The sequence below is a fragment of the Sorex fumeus genome, unplaced genomic scaffold (assembly GCF_029834395.1).
Source record: "Sorex fumeus unplaced genomic scaffold, SorFum_2.1 ptg000033l, whole genome shotgun sequence".
Taxonomy (NCBI): domain Eukaryota; kingdom Metazoa; phylum Chordata; class Mammalia; order Eulipotyphla; family Soricidae; genus Sorex; species Sorex fumeus.
In genome coordinates this window covers 205,996-226,755 of record NW_026606090.1, presented here as the reverse complement: position 1 = coordinate 226,755, position 20,760 = coordinate 205,996, and the positions used below count along the sequence as shown (strand labels likewise).

General features: G+C 45.6%; 1 protein-coding gene across 2 annotated transcripts in view; it reads left to right on the top strand.

The window, feature by feature from the left end:
* The window catches only part of LARS1 (leucyl-tRNA synthetase 1), a 65,820-nt gene that overhangs the window by 23,794 nt on the left and 21,266 nt on the right, over positions 1-20,760 (top strand). For both annotated transcript variants that reach the window (XM_056116681.1, XM_056116680.1), the window contains exons 11-25: positions 45-132; positions 212-288; positions 2,342-2,395; positions 4,405-4,545; positions 6,772-6,849; positions 8,189-8,274; positions 8,537-8,602; positions 8,877-8,959; positions 10,116-10,254; positions 11,179-11,391; positions 13,245-13,302; positions 14,469-14,532; positions 16,625-16,808; positions 18,292-18,382; positions 19,473-19,613. In XM_056116681.1, the coding sequence (XP_055972656.1) occupies positions 45-132; positions 212-288; positions 2,342-2,395; positions 4,405-4,545; positions 6,772-6,849; positions 8,189-8,274; positions 8,537-8,602; positions 8,877-8,959; positions 10,116-10,254; positions 11,179-11,391; positions 13,245-13,302; positions 14,469-14,532; positions 16,625-16,808; positions 18,292-18,382; positions 19,473-19,613 (1,563 nt within the window). The remainder of the gene's footprint in view (positions 1-44; positions 133-211; positions 289-2,341; positions 2,396-4,404; positions 4,546-6,771; positions 6,850-8,188; positions 8,275-8,536; positions 8,603-8,876; positions 8,960-10,115; positions 10,255-11,178; positions 11,392-13,244; positions 13,303-14,468; positions 14,533-16,624; positions 16,809-18,291; positions 18,383-19,472; positions 19,614-20,760) is intronic.

Below are 20,760 nucleotides of genomic sequence, written 5' to 3'. Positions count from 1 at the left end.
CTTAAAATAAATTTCCCTTTTCCATGGACCCTTTTCTCACACAGGAAATAATTGGTGCCTCGCTTTCTGCGCCCTTGACATCTTACAAGGTCATCTACGTTCTCCCAATGCTCACCATTAAGGAGGATAAAGGTAAGGAGTTTCTTTTTTCTCTCGACTGCTTTGGAAGTCACCTGTAGGTTGTCGTTAACTCCGCGCATCCTTTCATAAGGCACCGGTGTCGTCACAAGTGTCCCCTCCGACTCCCCTGATGATTTTGCTGCCCTCAGAGACTTGAAGAAGAAGCAAGTGAGTATCTGAATTTCATGTTTTTTAAAAATTTTTATTTTATTTTATTATTAATATATTTTTTTTTTTATCAAACTCAAGGTCTTTAGTTTTTTTAAATTTTAAATTAAAAAAATTTTCTGTCGAATCATCATGAAGTACGCAGTTACAAAGTTGTTCATGACTAAGTTTTAATACAGTGTCCCAATACCCATCCCTTTACCAGTGCAAGTTTCCCACCACCAGTGGCCCCAGCTCCCACCCTCCACTGCCCCCACAGCCTGCATTTATAACAGATAATTATTTTTATCTCTCTCTCCTTCTCTATTTGTCTCTGTTTCTTATCTTCCCTTTTTTCTTTTTGGGCACTGTGGTTTGCAGTCTGTTATTGAATATCTATCATACATATATCCCTTGACCTTTCAGCACTCAGTTCTTGTCCAGAGTGATCAGGTCCAACTGTCATTGTCATAGTGGTGTTGTGCACCTGTGTATGTCAGCTATCATTGTCACAGTGAAAAATCACGACTTCAGGTTCTGATTTCCTGTCATCTTTTTGTTGCCTAGCTACTGCTGAACGGTCCCTGGGATTGGGCTGAAAGCACTAAGCTTTCTTGGAACTGCTCTCTTGAAATTGTTTCTTCATTTTCTATGTTTTTCTAAGGTTTCAAATTTCAATATTTACTACTTGTGTTTTGGACCGTACGAGGTGGTGCTTCTGTTTCTGTGCATGCTTTGCATGTGGGAGCCCTGTACTCACTCCCTAGTACATGGCTTCCCAAGCACCTTGAGGAGCATCTCCCAAGCACCACACCAAGAGCAGCCCCTAAGTACCAGTAGGTACTTAGGGATCACTTCTGGCGGTGTTTGGTGTGGGATAGGGCACCGTATATGGTGCTGGAGATTGAACTCAGTTCGACTTCATGCAAGGCAAAACACTTGGCCTGTTGTACTATCTAGCCCTTGGATGTTATATTTGTTAGAATCGTGGGTTGTTGTTATTGTTGGTTTTTCTTTTTCTGTTGTTTTGGGCCTATACCTACTGGTACTTAGGGGCTGCTCTTGGTGTGGTGCTTGGGAGTTGCTCCTCAGGGTGCTTGGGAGCCATGTACTAGGGAGTGAGTACAGGGCTCCTTTGAGCCCTTTGTTTGAGCCATCTTCCTGACTTCTGGAATAGGTTAGATGCTTCTTGTTCCAGCGTCTGCATAGATTGCCTACGATCGATCGGTGCTACTCACCCGAGTGGTACATTGTTGATTTCTTTCTTTCTTTTTTTTTTTGTGGTCAAGGATCCATTTTTTTGTCCAATGCAGTGCGTAGATTTGGACAGGTGTAAAATGTCAATTTCTTCATTGTAGTATTGTATCAAGTATTTTTGTTGTCTTAAAAAACTCTGCTTTTCTGTCTTTCTCTTATCCTTTCTGACACTGATCTTCTTATTGTCTCCATAGTTTGACCTTTACCAAAATGCCAGTTGTTGGAACCTGGTAACCTTTTCCCATAGTATAAAGTGAAATAGGCCTTTATGGTTTTTTAAATGTCTTTTCCTAACTTGGTGGTTCATAGTTTTCGGTGATGTGATGAATTTCATAAGACTTTTTTTTTTTTTTTTTGCTTTTTGGGTCACACCTGGCGATGCACAGGGGTTACTCCTGGCTCTGCACTCAGGAGTTACTCCTGGCGGTGCTCAGGGGACCATATGGGATGCTGGGAATCGAACCCGGGTCGGCCGCGTGCAAGGCAAACGCCCTACCCGCTGTGCTATCTCTCCAGCCCCCATAAGACTTTTTGACAAACCATCTCAGATATACCATTTTCAATTGCAATTTAAAACATGAAAAAAATAGAGAGAGAGAGAGAGAGAGAGAGAGAGAGTGTGTGTGTGTGTGTGTTGAACATTTGGTTCCGTAGTTTCATCCTCTAAGCCATTCACACTTACTCAAGCATTGAGATTTTAGTCATAGATTTCTTATTAAGGGGGTACAATTTTTATAAAATTTCATGGTGCTTTTCTCAGCAATTATGCCAGTGGAGTTTTGACCATTACTGTTTCTTTGTACCATTTTTTTGGCAGGCCTTACGAGCAAAATACGGAATCCGAGATGATATGGTCTTGCCGTTTGAGCCGGTGAGTCCCTGGGCGATGTGTGTTGTGCTGTTGGAGAGTGGGTTGCCTTTCAGAGGTCTCGGGCTCTGCTCCTGTGACTGGGCCCGATGGTTCAGTGCCCAGAGTGATAGCAACCCCTCTCCAGGGACCTGTGTAATCCCGGGGATCGGAGACTTGTGCTCCAGCTTTGGGGCTCTTTCTTGGGCCCCAGGGATCCGTGTCTTTGTTGGAAAGGAAGGAGTTGAGTTTTTCCTTGTAGCGAAACCGAATAAGTAGTGGAGCACAGACCAAAAGGGAGTGTGCGGAAGAGTTGCGTTGTTGCTTTGAGGCTGAGAGCACTGGAAGTGAGACGCCTTCCTTACACGCTGCTCGTCCCCGTTCAGCCCCTGCACTGCTAACGGCTTGTTAAGCATCACTGGCTGTGACCCAAGCCCCCCTCCCTTAAGAAGAATGCGTTTACTTCTTTAATTTGGTGACTGCCTTGGGATCAGAAGGAAGGAAAGATCCAACAATAAACGTTCCCTTTGGCACTTGCTACCCTGAAACAAAGAACGTTTTTGCAACATCAGATTTATGATAAATGATGTGGGTCTGTTTTCCATCCTCTAAAGATGAGTGCTTGCCGTGTTACCCATGAGCATTTAGGTTTCCATAAATCAGTGCTTGCAGAAGGAAACAGCTAGCTACTAGCAGATGACTCTCCTGCAGAATCCGGAAGAGGCAGTCTGCCCTTGAGTCTCGCCTGCTGCCCTCCTGCCACCTACACTATAAATTCTGTTCCTTATTTCCTTCAAAAAAAAAAAAAAGACCCAGAAGACATTATAAACCAAAATCAATACTCTCTACCAATGTGGTTGGTTATGTCATTTTACTGGTTTCACTGTTAATAATATATATTTTTTATTTGGGGCTGGAGAGGGTTTTGTTCCACACCAGGTGGTGATCGGGCCAGTCCTGATTCTGCTTGGGAGTGACTCCCGGCCTGGCTTCTTGGGTCACAAAGGCTGCTGTGGGTTAAACTGGCTTTAGCCACATGCATGGCGTCTGCCTTACCTCTGTGTTGGTTATGTAGCTAGTGCCATGCCAGGGAGGGCTGGGAGCGGGAAGGTGAGTTGAGGAGGGAGCAGCACAGATGTCAGGTGTGTCCTGGAGAGCACTGAAGGGAGATGCACGTCTTGGGGCTTGCAGGGGAGAGTGTGGGGATAGGGCGCTGGCCTCCAACGTCCGTCAGGCCTGCATCACTCATGGCCTTCCTGCCTTCTCTCTCTCTCTCTCTCTCTCTCTTTATAGTCTATTATAAATATGTTGTATGTCACTATCATTGTCCTCCCATTGTTCATCGATTTGCTCGAGCAGGCCCGGTAACATCTCCATTATGACACTTGTTACTGTGTTTGGCATACTGAGTACGTCACGGATAGCTTGCCAGACTTTGCCATGCGGGTGAGAGATTCTTGGTAGCTTGCTGGGCTCTTCGAGAGGGGCAGAGGAATCGAACTTGGGTCGTCCAAGTCGGCCGAATGCAAGGCAAACGTCCTACCCGCTGTGCTATCGCTCCAGCCCACGTTATATGTATTTTATGATATTTATTACATCACCGTGCAATAGAGCATTACAAAACTGTTGATAATTGGGTTTTAGTCCTACAGTGTTTCAACATCCATCTCTGCACCACTGTAATTTCCCACCACCAGTGTTCCAGTTTTCCTCCCCTGCCAACTTTCCCCCTACCCCAGCCTGCTTCTATGGCAGGCACGCCCTTTTTTTCTCCCCTCTCCTCACCTTCCCTCCTCTCCCCTCCTCTCCTCTCCTCTCCTCTCTCTCAACCTCTAAGTGTACAACCAGGAGTCGCCCTGACTACAGGTGTGGCCTACAAAAAAGTTGTTCCTATCTGCAAGCTAGTCACCGGGCAGTTGTGTGGTGTGTGACGGTGCCATGTGATACATCAAATCTGAATAGCTCCCTAGATGGCAGAGCCAGAGATCTGCTTTTATTCCTCATGACCATCAACCATTGTTGTTCTTTTGCAGGTGCCAGTCATGGAGATCCCAGGTTTTGGAAACCTTTCTGCCGTAACCATTTGTGAGGAGTTGAAAATTCAGAGCCAGAATGACCGAGAAAAACTCGCTGAAGCAAAGGAGAAGTTATATTTGAAAGGGTTTTATGATGGTGTAAGTAATACTCTTTTCTTTTTTTTTGTGGGTATGGCAGTTTGGAGCACCCTGGCAGTGCTCCCTGCTTCTCCTGCCTCTGTGCTCAGGGATCATTTCATATGGGTCTCAGGGGACTATGGGTGATGCTGGGGGTTGAACCCAGGTTGGGCACATGCAAGGCAAGGGCCTTAGCTGCTATATCACCTCTCCATACATAATACTTTTTTTTTTTTTTTTGCTTTTTGGGTCACACCCAGCAACACGCAGGAGTTACTCCTGGTTCTGCACTCAGGAATTACTCCCGGCAATGCTTGGGGGACCATATGGGATGCTGGGAATCGAACCTGGGTGGACGCGTGCAAGGCTAACGCCCTACCTGCTGTGCTATTGCTCCAGCCCAATATACATAATACTTTTAAGGTTGTTTGTGTTTATTTTAATTTACTCTGTATTCTGTGGTTATCATCTTAAAGATTTAGATGGAATATAGGAAAGTTTAATATTATTTCAACATACACTAAAAGGAAATCTTATCATTAATCTATTTCTTTACTCCTTTGTGTGGTTTATATTTTTTTGATCCAATAGAATTTACAGAAATTATTTGTATGTTTTCTTTAAGGAATGAATATTTTGGTTTGTTTTGTGGCCCTGACCAGTGGTGGTCGAGAAATGCCCCTGGCTCTGTACTTGGGAGTGATCCCTGGCAGTGCTTGAAGGACCAGGTGCAGTGCCAGGGATTGAACCAGGGGAAGCCACTTGCAAGGCAAACAGCGTCCCCCCGTACTAACTCTGCAGCCCTCTACCCCCAAATACATTTCCTGAGAAAATGAAGTTCATATTGTGCAATGAGTTTCACCTTGTTTACACGTATGATACCTGGGCCTTCTTTTTTGCGGGGCTGCTCCTGGCGGTATTCAAGAACTGCTTATGCCTCAGTGCTTGGGGGTTGGTTCCAGTGGTACTCTGGGGATTATGCAATGCTGGGACTTGAACCCAGGCCTCCCAATTGCAAAGCATGCCTTCTAGCCCTTTGAGCTATGTCCCTGACCTGCAGTGATTTTCAAGGGTATGAATGAGAATTTACTTTTACAATTGCACTCATTTTTCTAGATTATTAAAACTGATAAAAAATAATATATATATAGTGGTTTATATGCTTTTGGTGAAATCAACATTTATGTAGTAGTTATATATTAAATTATTAAGCTAATCTAACGGGGGCCAGGGATATTCTTCTGTGTCTGGAGTAGCACCCCTTGTCTCAAGCCTGGCATTGCACGATCTCCCAGGCTTCACTGGGCACGGCCAAAATAATAATAATAATAATAATAATAATAATAATAATAATAATAATGGTAGTCTTGCCAAGTCGGTACTATTTGATTTTGCAGGTGAGGAAATTGAGGGACTGAGACATAAAGTGATTTCCCTCAGATGGGCCAGAGAACCGGCTGGGGACAGATGGGGGATGGTCCACATGGCTCCCATTGGCTGGAGGAGTCAAGCTCTCTGCTGCTCGCCCTCAGGACCCCTAGTCTCATTTCACGGGGATGAGTTATATAGGAAGGAAGCAGGTTGGGACGTTGGAGGATTTTAAGGCAACAGCAGAATAGTGCAACTTTCCCGTGTCAGCTTGAAGCTGCTTGAGGGAGGCCCAAGCTTCAGGTTGAAGGAGGCCAGATAACAGCTGGGAGGAGCTTGTCAATGAGATCTGTGATAGCCGTGGGCAAGCTAATCCTTCACTGGAATGAGATTTCCCAAAAGTTTAAAATGTGCTTTGCAAAAGAGTAGGCCTTCCAGTCCATCATGCCAGGCTGAGGAGAACACTTCCGACCGCGGGTGGGGTGGAAACAGGTGCTGCAGTGGGTTGGGCTGCCCCAGAGGTGTTATTTGTCCAAAGCCTTCAGGAAGAGAGTTAGTGAGGGAACTCTCTCCCTGGAAGCCCGAGAAATGGGAGGGAAGCATGTGTTCCTTCCCAGTTGCATTCATGATGGTTGTATTATTCCTATCCCTTTCCCCCCCAAAAAGGGGTGTCATGGCTGTTAGTTGTCTAGACGATGACAAAATAGGAAGTTATGGTTATGGAATGATAAATTTCACTCGAGAGTATTTTGAGTTGGGGGGTAGAAGTAAATTTAGTCTGATAAAAACTTTTGGGGGAAAGCAAATTTTAATTGTGATTTATATATACATGTATATATATGTGTATATATATTTCTTTTCCATTTCTTATTCTTTTAGATAATGTTGGTGGATGGATTTAAAGGACAGAAGGTTCAAGATGTGAAGAAGACAATTCAGAGAAAGATGATTGACAATGTATGTGAAAAGCTAGATTGTGTAGAGTGTTTTAGGAGGAATGCTGTTAGGACACAGACTTTTCAACATTAATTAGCAGTGAGTTCGGTAGCAGAACCTTGAGCTGTATCAAGGGTAATGCATAGTTCTGTGGTAGAAAGTAGGAGACCTGCTTAGTTTCTCGTTTAATTTAAATAGCTATTGGATTCCTGTTCTAGCCCTGCCTTTCCTATTCCAACTTGGATTATGTAATTGATTTACTTTACGGGATTTCCCCTTTCTTGCTCTCTCTTTTCTCTCTCTCTCTCTTTTTTTTTTTCCTCTTTGGTTTTTGGACCGTGTCCAGTGGTACTCTGAACTCACTCCTGGTTCTGTGCTTAGAGATCTCTCTTGGCACGACTTGGAGGCCTGTAGGTGGTGCCAGGGATTGAACCATGACTGGCTGCTTGCAAGGCAAGCACCTTATCTGCTGTACCCTCTCTCCGGCCTCACCAAAATATTTTTTTTCCAAATGAAGTGTGGTAGATTTATTTTTCATAATAATTATTATTTTTTAATCAGAATTACAGAGCTCCAAAATTGTTCTTTAATGAGCTTCAAGCATGCAGTGTTCCAACACCAATCTCTTCACCATTGTTCACGTCCCTCCACCCAGCAGTGCTCAGGACTTACTCCTGGCTCTGCACACACAGGTCATTCCTGGCAGGACTGGAGAACCATATGTGGTGCTGGGAATTGATCCTGGGTCAGCCATGTGCATGGCACACATCCCACCTACTAAATTTCTGTCTCTCTGGCCCTGGTTCACCCCTACTCAGAGCAAGTGTGCTATAGAAATTGAGGACAAGGCCAGGTGGGGCTCTGGTTTATTGGTGGTAAGGCGTTTAAATTTGTTTTTGTCACTCTTTTTTTTTTTTTTTTTTTGCTTTTCTGGTGATGCACAGGAGTTACTCCTGGTTCATGCACTCAGGAATTACTCCTGGCGGAGCTCGGGGGACCATATGGGATGCTAGGAATTGAACCTAGGTCGGCTGCGTGCAAGGCAAATGCCCTACCCACTGTGCTATTGCTCCAGCCCTGTTTGTTTTTTTTTTAATTTTTTAAATTTTTTGCTTTTTGGGTCACACCTGGTGATGCACAGGGGTTACTCCTGGCTCATGCACTCAGGAATTACTCCTGGCGGTGCTCAGGGGACCATATGGGATGCTGGGAATCGAACCCGGGTCAGCCACATGCAAGGCAAATGCCCTACCCGCTGTACTATCACTCCAGCCCCATCAGCCCTGTTTTTTATTACTCTTGAAGACTAATGACTCACATGACAGTATTATCTGATATGCTTTTATTTATATTCACTTAGAAAGATGCATTTATTTACATGGAACCAGAGAAACAAGTTATGTCCAGGTCTTCAGATGAGTGCGTCGTGGCCTTGTGTGATCAGTGGTTAGTCTTTTTTTCCTGGTTTTGGGGTCAAACCTGGTGGTGCTCAAGGGTAGCTCCTGGCTCTGTGCTCCGAAACTACTCGCAGCAATGTTTGGGAGTCCACATGGGAGGCCGGGGCTTGAACCTGGGTCAGATGTGTGCGGTACTGTCAGGTGTCCTCTCTGGCCTGATGGTTGGTCTCTTATAGCCAGAAGAAACTTTCTGGCATCACTTAGGTCAGTTTTCGAACTTGATTCATTTCATTTAATATGTCTGCTGCCAGGTACTTGGATTATGGAGAAGAGAACTGGAAGAAGCAGACGTCTCAGTGCCTGAAGAACCTGGAAACGTAAGCTGAGCGGCAGTGACAGAGAAGGGAAGGGGGAGGCTGACTGGGAAGGACTGGGAAGGTAAAAAGAGATGCCATGTCTTTTTTTTTGGGGGGGGGTGTCACACCCAGCGATGCTCAGAGGTACTTCTGGCTTTGCACTCAGGAATTACTCCTGACGGTACTTGGGGAACCATATGGAATGGCAGGGATTGAACCTACGTTGGCTGCAAGCAAGGCAGTTGCCCTACCTGCTTCTTCGGCCCTAAGATGCCGTGTTTTTGATTCTCTTCAGATTCTGTGACGAGACCAGGAGGAATTTCGAAGCCACCTTAGACTGGCTCCAAGAGCATGCTTGCTCCAGGACCTATGGTTTAGGTAAATCCACCTCAGAGTAATCGGTTTGCCTTGGCCAGTTGTGTAGCAAATGAGTGCTTTCACTCTTCTTGGTGGTGGTGGTGGGGCAGCGCTGGGGGACGTGGCTCCCAAGAGGTGGGGCTCTGCAGCAGGTCAGGGGGCTGCCCCCAGACATCCTTGGCCAATAGACTGGAGGGTTCGATGGTCGGGTCCGAGGATATGGCCTACCCGTTGCCACCATGGTAATGGGGAAGGGGAGCACGCAGTCCTGGGGGTCCAGCTGTGTTACTTACCTGGCCCTGCTCTTACTGATGTGGCAGTTCTGGGTTTCCTTAGAGGTGAGGGCATACAGGATGCTTACAGTCCCTTACTGACTCCTACTGTAGAGAGGAGTTGCCCTCTCTCCAGTATAGCTTTCCCGGTATTCCTTTTTTCATAAAGGGATTCTGGTCCTTTGACTCTTTGGTATTTCTATTCCCCACCCTCCCAAAGAATTCAAGTAAATCTGGGAATTTTCTAAATGAGTGCTTTTTTTTTTTTACAATTTTTATACATTTTATTTTCATAAAGTAATTCACAGTAGTTTATTACAGATGGTATTCAAACACCCACCTAACCAGCGAGCATCTTCTGACCACAATAAGAGGGAAGTGTGTGAAGGTTGTTGTATTTCGTCCTGGGGCCGTTAAAGTCTGTATATACAACAGTTTTCTAAATGAGTGCTTTTAAAAAAATCTTTTTTGTTGTTTTTTTGGCTTCTTGGGTCATACTTGGCCATAATCGGGGGTTACTCCTGGCTCTGCATTCGGGAATTACTCCTGGCGCAGCTCAGGGGATTATATGGAATGCTAGGGATCAAACCTGGTCCGCCTTGCCCTCCCCTCTGTACTATTGCTCTGGCCCCTCACTCACCCTAGTTTTTTTTTCTCCCTATTCTGTGATGATGAGCACTTCCTTTTGGGTCTGCACTCAGGGATTACTCCTGGCGGGTATGGGATGCCGGGAATCAAACCCGGGTCAGCCACGTGCAAAGGAAGCTCCCTACCCACTGTTGTATCGCTTTGGCCCCCTAAGTCAGCAGCTTTATAAATGCTACAGAGCCTTCCCTGGAAACGCAGAGTCAGTCAACACAGCCCGTCCTGGCTTCCACTGGCGCTAACCTCCTTCCCTCGTGCAGGTACCCGTCTGCCGTGGGACGAGCAGTGGCTGATCGAGTCTCTCTCCGACTCCACCATCTACATGGCCTTCTACACAGTCGCACACTTGTTGCAGGGGGGTCACTTGCGCGGGCAGGCCGAGTCCCCCCTGGGCATCAGGTGGGTGAATGGATGAGGGACCAAGGAATAAGGAACACAGTATCGTTTCTTAGAGAGAGAGAGCTGCGATCTTATTTTTCCCTGTTTTTTTTGGGAAGTAAAACCTGGTGGGTTTCCTCCTGGCTCTGTACTTAGGGATCACTTCTGTTTTTTCTTCATTTTGAGGCCATACCGGGTGTGTTTACTCCTGGCTCTGGATTCAGTGATCAGTCCTGGGGAGGCTCTGGGGACCGTATCGGAGCCTGGGCCGATATGTACAAGACAAGTGCCTTATCTACTGTGCCATCTCCCCAGCCCTGAGACGTGATCTTTTTATTTATCTGTTTTCTGTGATCTTTAATTTATGTATTTCTGGTTTTTTTGGTTTTGTTTTGTTTTTTGGGTCACACCCGGCGTTGATGCTCAGGGTAATTCCTGCTGGCTCTGCACTCAGGAATTACTCCTGGTGGTGCTCGGAGGACCATATGGGATGCTGGGAATCGAACCCAGGTCAGCCACATGCAAGGCAAATGCCCTACCTGCTGTGCTATCGCTCTAGCCCCATACTTAGATTTTTGTAAGAGTTCATTTTACAGACTTTTGTCATGATGATTATGCTTTTTTCCTACCGGATAGAAAAAAATTTATAGCATGTTTTAATTTTTCTTCTTTTTTTGTGGGGGGAAGGGTTTAGGTCTCAGGGCTTACTCCTGGCTCTATGCTCAGGGGTCACTCCTGGTGGTGCACCGGGGACCATGTGCAGTGTCAGGAAGACTACAGCCAAGGCATTAATTACCCTGCACTGTCTCTCACCTTTGTTTTTCTTTGGAGTTAATTGTTTTCATTTGTGACTGTAACCAAACTCATGGGTCTTAAAATATGGATTTCTTTCAAAGAAAGGACGTCTGTACTCTGTCATTGTTGTTTGTTTTATCTTTAATACAGACCACAACAAATGACCAAGGAAGTTTGGGATTATATTTTCTTTAAGAATGCTCCATTTCCTAAGACACAAATCCCGAAGGGAAAATTAGATCAGTTACGGCAGGAGTTTGAGTTCTGGTATCCTGTGGATCTTCGTGTCTCCGGCAAGGATCTTGTCCCAAACCATCTTTCCTATTACCTTTATAATCATGTTGCCATGTGGCCAGATCAGAGGTGAGTGCTGATAAAGATGGGGATTGGCTTTATTGATTATTATTGTGGGTGTCAGATAGTAGTAAGTTACTGTGGAGGGTTTATATAGAGTTGCCAATATCCTTTTTCTTTCCTGGGTTCTTTTGGGGTGAGGTGTGGTTTGGGTCACCTCTACCAGTGCTCAGGGTCTACTGACCCTGTAAGTGACCACTGGCAGTCCTCTGAATATGTTTCACTGAATATATTCTGAAGAAAAATTTTTTCTGTTTTCTTTTTTGGGGTACTCAGGAATTACTCTTGGTGGTCCTTTAGGGACCAAATAGGATGCTGGGGATCGAACCCGGGTCGGCCGCATGCAGGCAAACTCCCTACCTGCTATTCTATTGCTTCAGCCTCAAGAGAAATCGGTTATCTTCTTACTGTTTTATCCAGAAACCCTTTTTTTTTGTTTGTTTTTGGGCCACCCCAGCGAGGCTCGGGTTACTCCTGGCTCTGCACTCCTGGTGGTGCTCGGGAGACCATATGGAATACTGGGGGTCGAACCCAGGTTGTCTATATGAAGACAGGTGCCCTACCTGCTGTACTAGCTCTCTGGACCCTCCAGAAATTTTTTTTTGGGGGGAGGAGGGGTTGGTGCTACTCCCAGTGGTATTCAGGGGCTATTCCTGGCCCTGTGCTCAGGAGTGACCTCTGGCATTGCTCAAGGGACCCTGTGTGATGCTGGGGATTAAGTCAGGTTGGCTGATTGCAAGACAAGCCTTACCTTCTACACTATCTCTCTTGCCCCTAAGAAGCTTCTTTTTTGAGAAGTGGGGGTGATACTCAGGGGTTACTCCTAGCTCTGCACTCAGGAGAGTGCTTGGTGGACCAGATGAGATGTCGGGGATCCAACCTGGCTTGGTTGTGTGCAAGGCAAGCGCTCTGCCTGATGTATTATCACTCCAGCCCTGCTTTTTTTTTTTTTTTTAAAGGAAGTCAAATAATTTTATTTTAAATAGTTTTATTTTAAAGAACTTTTTCTAGAGAAAATGAGGGGAGAGGGCAAGGGAGAGGGTTGTATTCAGGAGAGGGCATGGATTTCTCCAGAGTGGAGAAAGCTTAGCACACACACTTCAGGTCGAGCAGCCTTTCTGTTTCTGGGATGGAGAATGCATCATGGTATTTTGCTTTTGTTTTTGGCTTTCATTTGTTTCTGGGCCATGCTGTGGTCCTGGCAGGCTCAGGGAACCACATGGGGTGCTGGGGATCGAACCTGGCTTGACCATGTGCAAGGCCAGCGCCCTCCCTGCTGTATCATGACTCCCACCCCAACTTGTATCTAGTTTTTAAAAGCTTTATTTACTCACTTAAGTGCTTGCGTCAGCGGCTCATCTCATCTCTTAGTAGTTCATATAATTTTCTCTTTGCTCCCTGAGGAAGACCCGTAGTAGCATCCTGTTTGCAGAGGGGGACCCTTCCCGACGCCCCGAGCTCAGAGCCAGACGCCGGCAGGCCCTCCCCCTCCCCCCCCAACAGGCCTTGCTCTCACCCTTGGTGGCTCCCGGGATGCAGCAGCCAGAATGTCCAAATCCAAACAATTCAGGAACAGAAACTGTCAAGAATCTGGGCGGAGAGCAAGGTCAACAGGTGGAGCACAGGGTCTGCGTGCAGACACACACATTCTCCCCCAGCACCTCTGGGAAGGACCCTGGGACCCTGTGTGGGGAATCCCCCCTGAGCACCAGCGTTCAAAACTCCCTTCCATTCTCCCCATACTCCCAGAGGTCATTGTGACTGCTGTTTCCTTGTGGGGTCTAGGAGCAGCTTATTGCGCCTCCCCGTGCCAGGTGTCTTTGTGTTACTATTTCTATTTTTCAATATATTTAAATGTTCAGTGACAAGTGGCCGGCAGCGGTGAGAGCAAACGGGCATCTTCTCCTCAACTCCGAGAAGGTGAGTCTCGTTTGCAGTCCTCCTTTCAAACTCTCCAAAGCAAGCTTCTTAGATTTAGGAAGTGTTTTTTTTTTTTTTTTTTTTTTTTTAAAAAAAAACCCTGAGTTCCCAAGAACAGATGACTGGTTAAAGAAACTTTGGTACATCTGCACAATGGAGTACTATGTAGCTGTTAGAAAAGATGAAGTCATGAAATTTACATACAAGTGGTACTACATGGAAAGTATCATGCTAAGCGAAATGAGTCAGAAAGAGAGGGATAGACATAGAAAGATGGCATTCATCTGGGGAACATAAAGTAACAAAATAGGAGACTAACACACAAGAATAGCTGAGATAAGTACCAGGAGGTTTACTCCATGGCTTGGAGGCGAGCTTCACACTCTAGGGGTAAAGGCAGCCCAGATGTAGAAGGGAGCACCAAATGGGGGGTGTTGGGAGGATCCCCCCAGGATGGGAGAAGCATGCTGAAAGTAGACTCTAGACCGAACATGATTGCCACTCAATGCCTCTTTTGCAAACCACAACACCCAAAAGGAGAGAGAGAACAAAAGGGAATGCCCTGCCACAGAGGCAGGGTGGGATGGGGGGGGGATAGGGGGTAGGAGGGATACTGGGACCCGTGGGTGGTGGAAAATGGGCACTGGTGGAGGGATGGGTATTTGATCACTGTATAATTGAAACCCAAGCACAAAAATTTGTAAGTCTACAACTGTACCTCATGGTGTTTCACTGATAAAAGTTAAAAAAAAAAGTAAAATCCAAACAACAAAGGAAAAAAATAAGAAATGAAAAATAAGAAAATCAGAGTGTTGAAAATCTATTTAAAATATTTAATAACAATAGCACAAATTGGGTGTTAAAAATCTTCCATTTAAGAGTATGGGCTGGATGGGGCTGGAGCAATAGCACAGTGGGTGGGGTGTTTGCCTTGCACATGGCCAACCTGGGTTTGATTCCCAGCATCCCATATGGTCCCCTGAGCACTGACAGGGGTAATTCCTTAGTGCTGAGCCAGGAGTAACCCCTGTGTATTGCCAGGAGTGGCCCCCAAACAGAAACCAACCAGGTGGGCCGTGTGCCAGGCAGATGCCTTACCCGCTGTATTATTGCTCCAGCTCCAGTATATATAGTCTTCTGATACCTGTCTTTGCTCTCTGTTTCAGATGTCAAAATCTACAGGCAACTTTCTCACTCTGACCCAAGCTATTGACAAGTTTTCAGCCGACGGTGAGTGTGTGTTTTTTCAATGACACAGTAACACTGTGTCAGCTCTGATTTCCCTCACAGGTACTTGAAAATTGTTCTTTGAGTTGTAGTGCTTTTTTCTTTTTCTCTTACCAATTATTTGAAAGCACTCACAATTTTTCCCTTGATACGGACAACATAATATTGAAAATACATGAAAAATGATGAAAAATGTGAATTGATAAAATACAAGAAAGCAAAAAACTGTTGTACAAAATCCAGTAGATGAAAGGGTAGGAGAGATGGCACAGTGGGCAGGCTCCTGGGCAGGGCTTGCACGCAGGGGACCCAGATTCCATCCTTAGTACCAGTTCCTTCTGCCACCTCCCGGGCGTGGTCAGGAGTGACCCCTGAGTGGGGAGTAGCGCCTTAGCACCACTGGGTGTGACCAGACACTCAAAAACATTGCTGATGTGATCTTCAGGAAAACATTCACACTGAGATGATTAGTCTTTATTTATTTAAAACTTCGGAGTAGGGGCTAGAGCAATAGCACAGCAGGTAGAGCGTTTACCTTGCACATAGCCGACCCAGATTCAATTCCCAGCATCCCATATGCCCCCCCCCCCCCCCCCCCAGCACTGCCAGGGGTAATTCTGAGTGCAGAGCCAGGAGTAACACCTGTGCATTGCTGGGTGTGACCCAAAAAGCAAAAAAGAGAGAGAGAGAGAGAGAGAGAGAGAGAGAGAGAGAGAGAGATATTTCTAAATAAATAAATAAAACTTCGGAGCATGGGCAGGCACTTGCCTGGTAGTGGATTCTAGCCCCAGTGTGACGTACTGTCCCCCAGACCACGCCAGGAGTAAGCCCTCAGCACTGCCCAAGAAAAGGAAAAGGAAACAACCACGCCGCCTTTATGTACTCTACTTTTTTGGGGAGGCAGCTGTGTGGAGATAGGGAGGGACTGAATTGTGGCCCTGTGCAGGTCAGGGCGAACTCCTCTGGACTATCTGCATGGCCCTCAGTATCTTCTCTCTCTTTTTTTTTTTTCTTTTGTTTTTTTGGGGCCACATTCGACAGGACTCAGGGCTTACTTATGGCACCAGGTTAGCATTTGGCGTGCCAGGGATCAAACTTGGAGCCGCGGCTTGCAAGACAAGGGCCCAAACTCCTCTAACTGGCTCTCTCGCTCTGCTGACGTTTTTGAACGTTTCTTTTGGAATAATGCAGAAGGTGTTTTTCTTTTTTTAAAAAAAATAGGGGAAGTTTAGGTTAGACCGAAGTTTATGACCTTTAGGTCCTAAGTTTAGGACCCCACCTGGCAGTGCTTTGGGACCCAGGAGTGCCTGCAGTTAACACTTCGGTCCTGGTGCCTCCTGGCCCATGGGGTTTTGCTGGCTGAGGTATGTTCCCTAGTCTGAGAAGTAAAATTTTGTTGGTTGAGAACTTAGAAGAATATACCTTTAGGGCGTAGATGCCAGTGTATGTTGTCATGCATTAAAATACAATATTTTGCCATCTCCAGATGAGCCTGAGATGTTGGTAGGGATCTCTTTTCCCAGTTTCTCATTTTCTTCCTCTGCCTCATTAGGGATCACTTTTGTGTCGTTAATCCAACAGGCCTGGGAAGACACACATCTGGATACTGAGTGCATACAAATCAAAACAGATGGTTCAAATGCCTTTCTGATTTGTTTTCGGCCATTCCTGCTGGTGTTCAGGGGCTACCCCAGGGTCACTCCTAGTGGTTCTCCTGGGACCTTGTGGGTCTGTTGGTCTGTTCTCTGTAGTCCTGGGGTAAAGTGCCTTAACAGCACAGGCCCGCTCTTGGTGTGTGTTATTTTTGCCGTTGAGTTGTTTTGTCCTTTAAGACTTTGGTTATTCCTTATGTAGGTAACAGGCCACATTGTTGGTATTTAGTCATTGTGAGGTTTTATTTTGGCTGGGGGTCGGGGCGGGGATACACATGGTGATGCTCGGGGTTACTCCTGGGGGTGCTTGGGGGACCATATGGGGTGTCAGGGTTCAAACCCGGGTTGGTCGCGTGCAAGACAAATGCCCTCCCTGCTGTACTATGGCTCAGTTCCCACTTAGTAACCATGTTTTAAATCATAGTTTTTCTCTTTCCTTCCAGGAATGCGCTTGGCGCTGGCTGACGCCGGTGACACCGTTGAAGATGCCAACTTCGTGGAAGCCATGGCAGACGCAGGCATCCTCCGCCTGTACACCTGGGTAGAGTGGGTGAAAGAAATGGTCGCCAACTGGGACAGCCTGAGGAGCGGCGCTGCCAGCACCTTCAATGACAGGGTCTTTGCCAGGTGACTTGGAGAACCCTGAATCACTGGCCCTTGCGAGTTCCTTAGTCTGGTGCATTTTTAAGTTACTCTCTCCCCGACCCCCTTAAAAAAGTTAGATGATAATAATAGCTACTATTCTTCACAAGTTTATTCTAGGTACTATGCCTGTAATAGCTTTGGCTCCATATTATAACTTTGGCTCCATATGATAATGAAGTTGAGTCTTAGGAAAATTAAGTATTTCATGAAATTCCTTAGAGCTAGTGCTTGCAAATTGGAATAGGGTTTGCTTCCATTTGTTTTTGTTTTTGAAGCCCATTGTCCTAAACCGTTTTACCATGCCATCTTTCACTAGCGTAGGTCAAAGGAGAGAAGTTGATTAGAAGTGGGAAATGGCTGTTTCCCCCTTCAAAAGACGTCCGTCAGCCTGTATCTCTCAGGAACCTGCATAGGTGTTGGTGTTATAAAATGAGTGAGACTTGATTCTTATTGTCGACTAGCTGGGGAGAAAACCATTTTCCCAACCAGCTAAAAGTATAATTGGAATAGAGGGAATTCAGAGGAGGTAGCTGCTGTCAGAGCGCAGGGCTTCTTGAAAAATAAATGTTTTCTTTCGCCGCGAGAGGAGAAAGGCTGGAGAAGAATGTGATGATGTAGAGTGGAGTGTGAGGAGGGCAGGAGGGGGAGAGGAACAGGCTGGGCTGTAACCTGGTGTGGGGCAGCGTGAGAGAACTGTGTGTATATGGCAGTGCTTAAGGGCCAGCTTGGTCTTGTGCTTCCAGATCACTCCTGGTGGTGCTCGGGGACCACGTACTACCTGGGATCCAACCAGGGTACTTGCTTGACAGCGCCTTCGTTATCTTCTGTCCCATCTCTCCGGCCTTGTTTGTAGTTTAAAATGCAGTTAAGGGGCTGGAGCAATAGTACAGCAGGTAGGGCGTTTGTCTTGCACACGGCCGACCCGGGTTCGATTCCCAGCATCCCATATGGTCCCCCAAGCACCGCCAGGAGTAATTCCCGAGTGCATGAGCCAGAAATAACCCCTGTGCATCGCTGGGTGTGACCCAAAAAGCAAAAAATAAACAAAAAATGTAGTTAAATGTGACCATAGACTACTTGAGCTGTTCACGTGTCGCATTTTGGGCCAGAGAGATTCTATCAATGCAGTTTCAAACCCATCCATGAGGAGTGAAGTCAGACACAACGGCAGTGTAACCAGATAGTGAGGAGACCGTTGGAGGGCATGAGCGTGTGTGTGCCACAGCCAGTGGTGCTTGGGGTCGGCCGCAGGCAAGGCGGGGCCTTCACCCCTGGACCGTCTCTGTGACCCTGCAATCGGCAGGTCTAAGGAACAGGAAGGAGGGCTTGTGGCGAAGTGGCTTTGAGCATTTCAGGAACTATTCCCATGTTACTGTCTGCTAGTATATCAGCAGTCTTTTATACCCATATGTGCTTGCCTTTAAACTCAAAAATCTTTTTTTTCCCCTTCCTCCCCATTCAATAGTGAAATGAATGCAGGAATTATAAAAACAGATCAAAACTTTGAAAAGATGATGTTCAAAGAAGCTTTGAAAACAGGGTTTTTTGAATTTCAGGTAGGCTATGCTTTTAGTAGCTTGAACATGTCAGTGTGAAATGAAATGATGTATTTTTACCTTTCTCCCCTTCTACTGCTATAACATAACAGTGTGTAATGAATAAATGCCTTCTCTCTCTCTCTCTCTCTCTCTCTCTCATCCCCTTACCCCCAGTCCTAGTAGGCAGGCAGTATCCCGTCCCTGGTAGGTCATTGAAATGGTTACTTAGGGGCTGAGGAACCAGTGCGAAGGGCTGGCGCACATTCTTGTCACACCCAGGGCCCCAGGTTTGATCCCTGGCACCACTTGGCCTCCCCGACACCACCAGGTGTGTCCTGGTTGGTCCCCAGCGCGGCTGGGGAGGCTCCCGAGCACACAGGGAATGAAAATTAAAGTGAAGACCAGGAGTCTTAACCAAGGAAGTTTTCAATTCTCCACTAAACAATTTCTTTGATGCTTTCCCCATTGTGTTTATTTAATAAAATTAATTTTGTTTCTGGCTGAACTGTAGCCATTAACAAAGAGATGGAGTCTAAACATCAGCTATGTCTTCTAGGAAAATGGATACATTTCTAGGAAAATTCCTAACTTGGTGAAAATACGGAATTATCAGTCCCTGCCATTAGTTGGAGAACTAGTGCAATATTTTCTGGCTTCCCACAAGGTGTCAGTATTTCCTCAAGTTTGGCAGTTCAAGCAACTCGAAAAATGTTTCTTTACTCGGTTTTATAAAATCAGACTGGGATTTATGTAACTTGCTTTTCAGAGATACAGTTTAAATAAAGATAAGTACTGAGCATGCCAATGTGTAGTATTTATATCCTTGTTTGGAAAGTACCTTTTCTGCATGCTGCTCAGAGCATTTGCCCGTAGTCCATAGCTTAAATTTGTCAACTTTTATGGCTGTCACAAAAATGTCTTTTTAGAATTTGTATTTTTGAGAATCATTAATATATTAAAAATAAAAGGCTGCACCAGAATTCATTATGGCATTTTAAAAGACCCAAAACTTAAAAATGCATTAGAAAGCGATAACCTACTTTCCCTCTTTATTTTTATTTCAAAGAAGTGAGGGGAGAAAAGTGGTAACTTGTCTCGAATGTTCTAGGCCTCCAAAGATAAGTACCGGGAACTGGCCATTGAAGGGATGCACAGGGACCTCGTGTTCCGGTTCATTGAAGTCCAGACTCTCCTCTTGGCTCCGTTCTGTCCCCATCTGTGTGAGCATATCTGGATGCTCCTGGGAAAGGTACCTTTCAGCAGTTAAGATATTGTTGGGCTCCTGCCATAGAAGCAGCCTGAGGGAGGTGGGGGGAGGGGGTGATGGGAGGGAACGTGGGGACACTGGTGGAACGATGGAATGCTGTGTGACTGAAATCCAATCATGAATGGCTTTGTAAGGGTCTATCTCAGAGTGATTCAATAAAAAATTAAAAATAAAAAAGATTGTTGGGCTGGAGCAACAGTCCAGTGGGTAGGGTGATCCTCGGCACCCTGTGTGGTCAGTTCCCTAAGCCCCAGCAGGAGTGATCCCTGAGCATAGCGCCAGGAGGAAGCCCTGAGCACCTCCAGATGTGTCCCAAAACACAAAGCAGCAGTGCAGCCTGGAGGGCATTTGCCTTGCATGCTGCCCACCTGGGTTTGATCCCCGGCACTGCCTATGGTACCCCAGCACCACCAGGATTCATTCCTGAGTATGGGGCCAGGAGTAACCCTGAGCATCACTGGGTGTGGCCCAAAAAGAATAATGCTGGATCATCATTATAGTTATCACGGTAGAGTAAATGGACAATTCCTGTATATACAGATGCATTATGTCTGTGCCTCCACACATTTCTTTGAAGAGCAAGTGATCCAGATTGGATTTCACTTAAATCTTGTTATGAAATGTGATAATACATTTGCATGTATTCAGATACACCTTTGAGTACATGTATAGCTAATGTGGTTTTTCCAACAGTTTGTTTAAAAGGTGTAAATATTGAAAATGATATAATTAATGACTGTGATCTGCTTAAAAACAAAGAAAGAAGTGCTTGCATAAAGTCCCGGTTTTATATAAAATTCTTGGAATGTATCGGGCTATATTTAGGGGTATTCTATTAGCATTCTTACTGTGAAGGTAAATTCAATTATTTCTCCCAGGCTTGCAGATAAATAGATTTGCTGGTTTAATAACTCCTTTTCAGCCTTATTGGCCAGTCTCTTTTGTATTTTCTAGTGCACAAACAGTGCAGCCTGTACTCATGATGCATATACTGAAGAGCTATACTTTCCATACTGGAGGTATTAATAGACTAAAAACTGAGAGTGTGCATAATTTATATAATAATGATTCAGTTTAGGCAAATTAGCATTACATAATTTTCTTTGAAAGTGAGCATATGTGTGTGGGT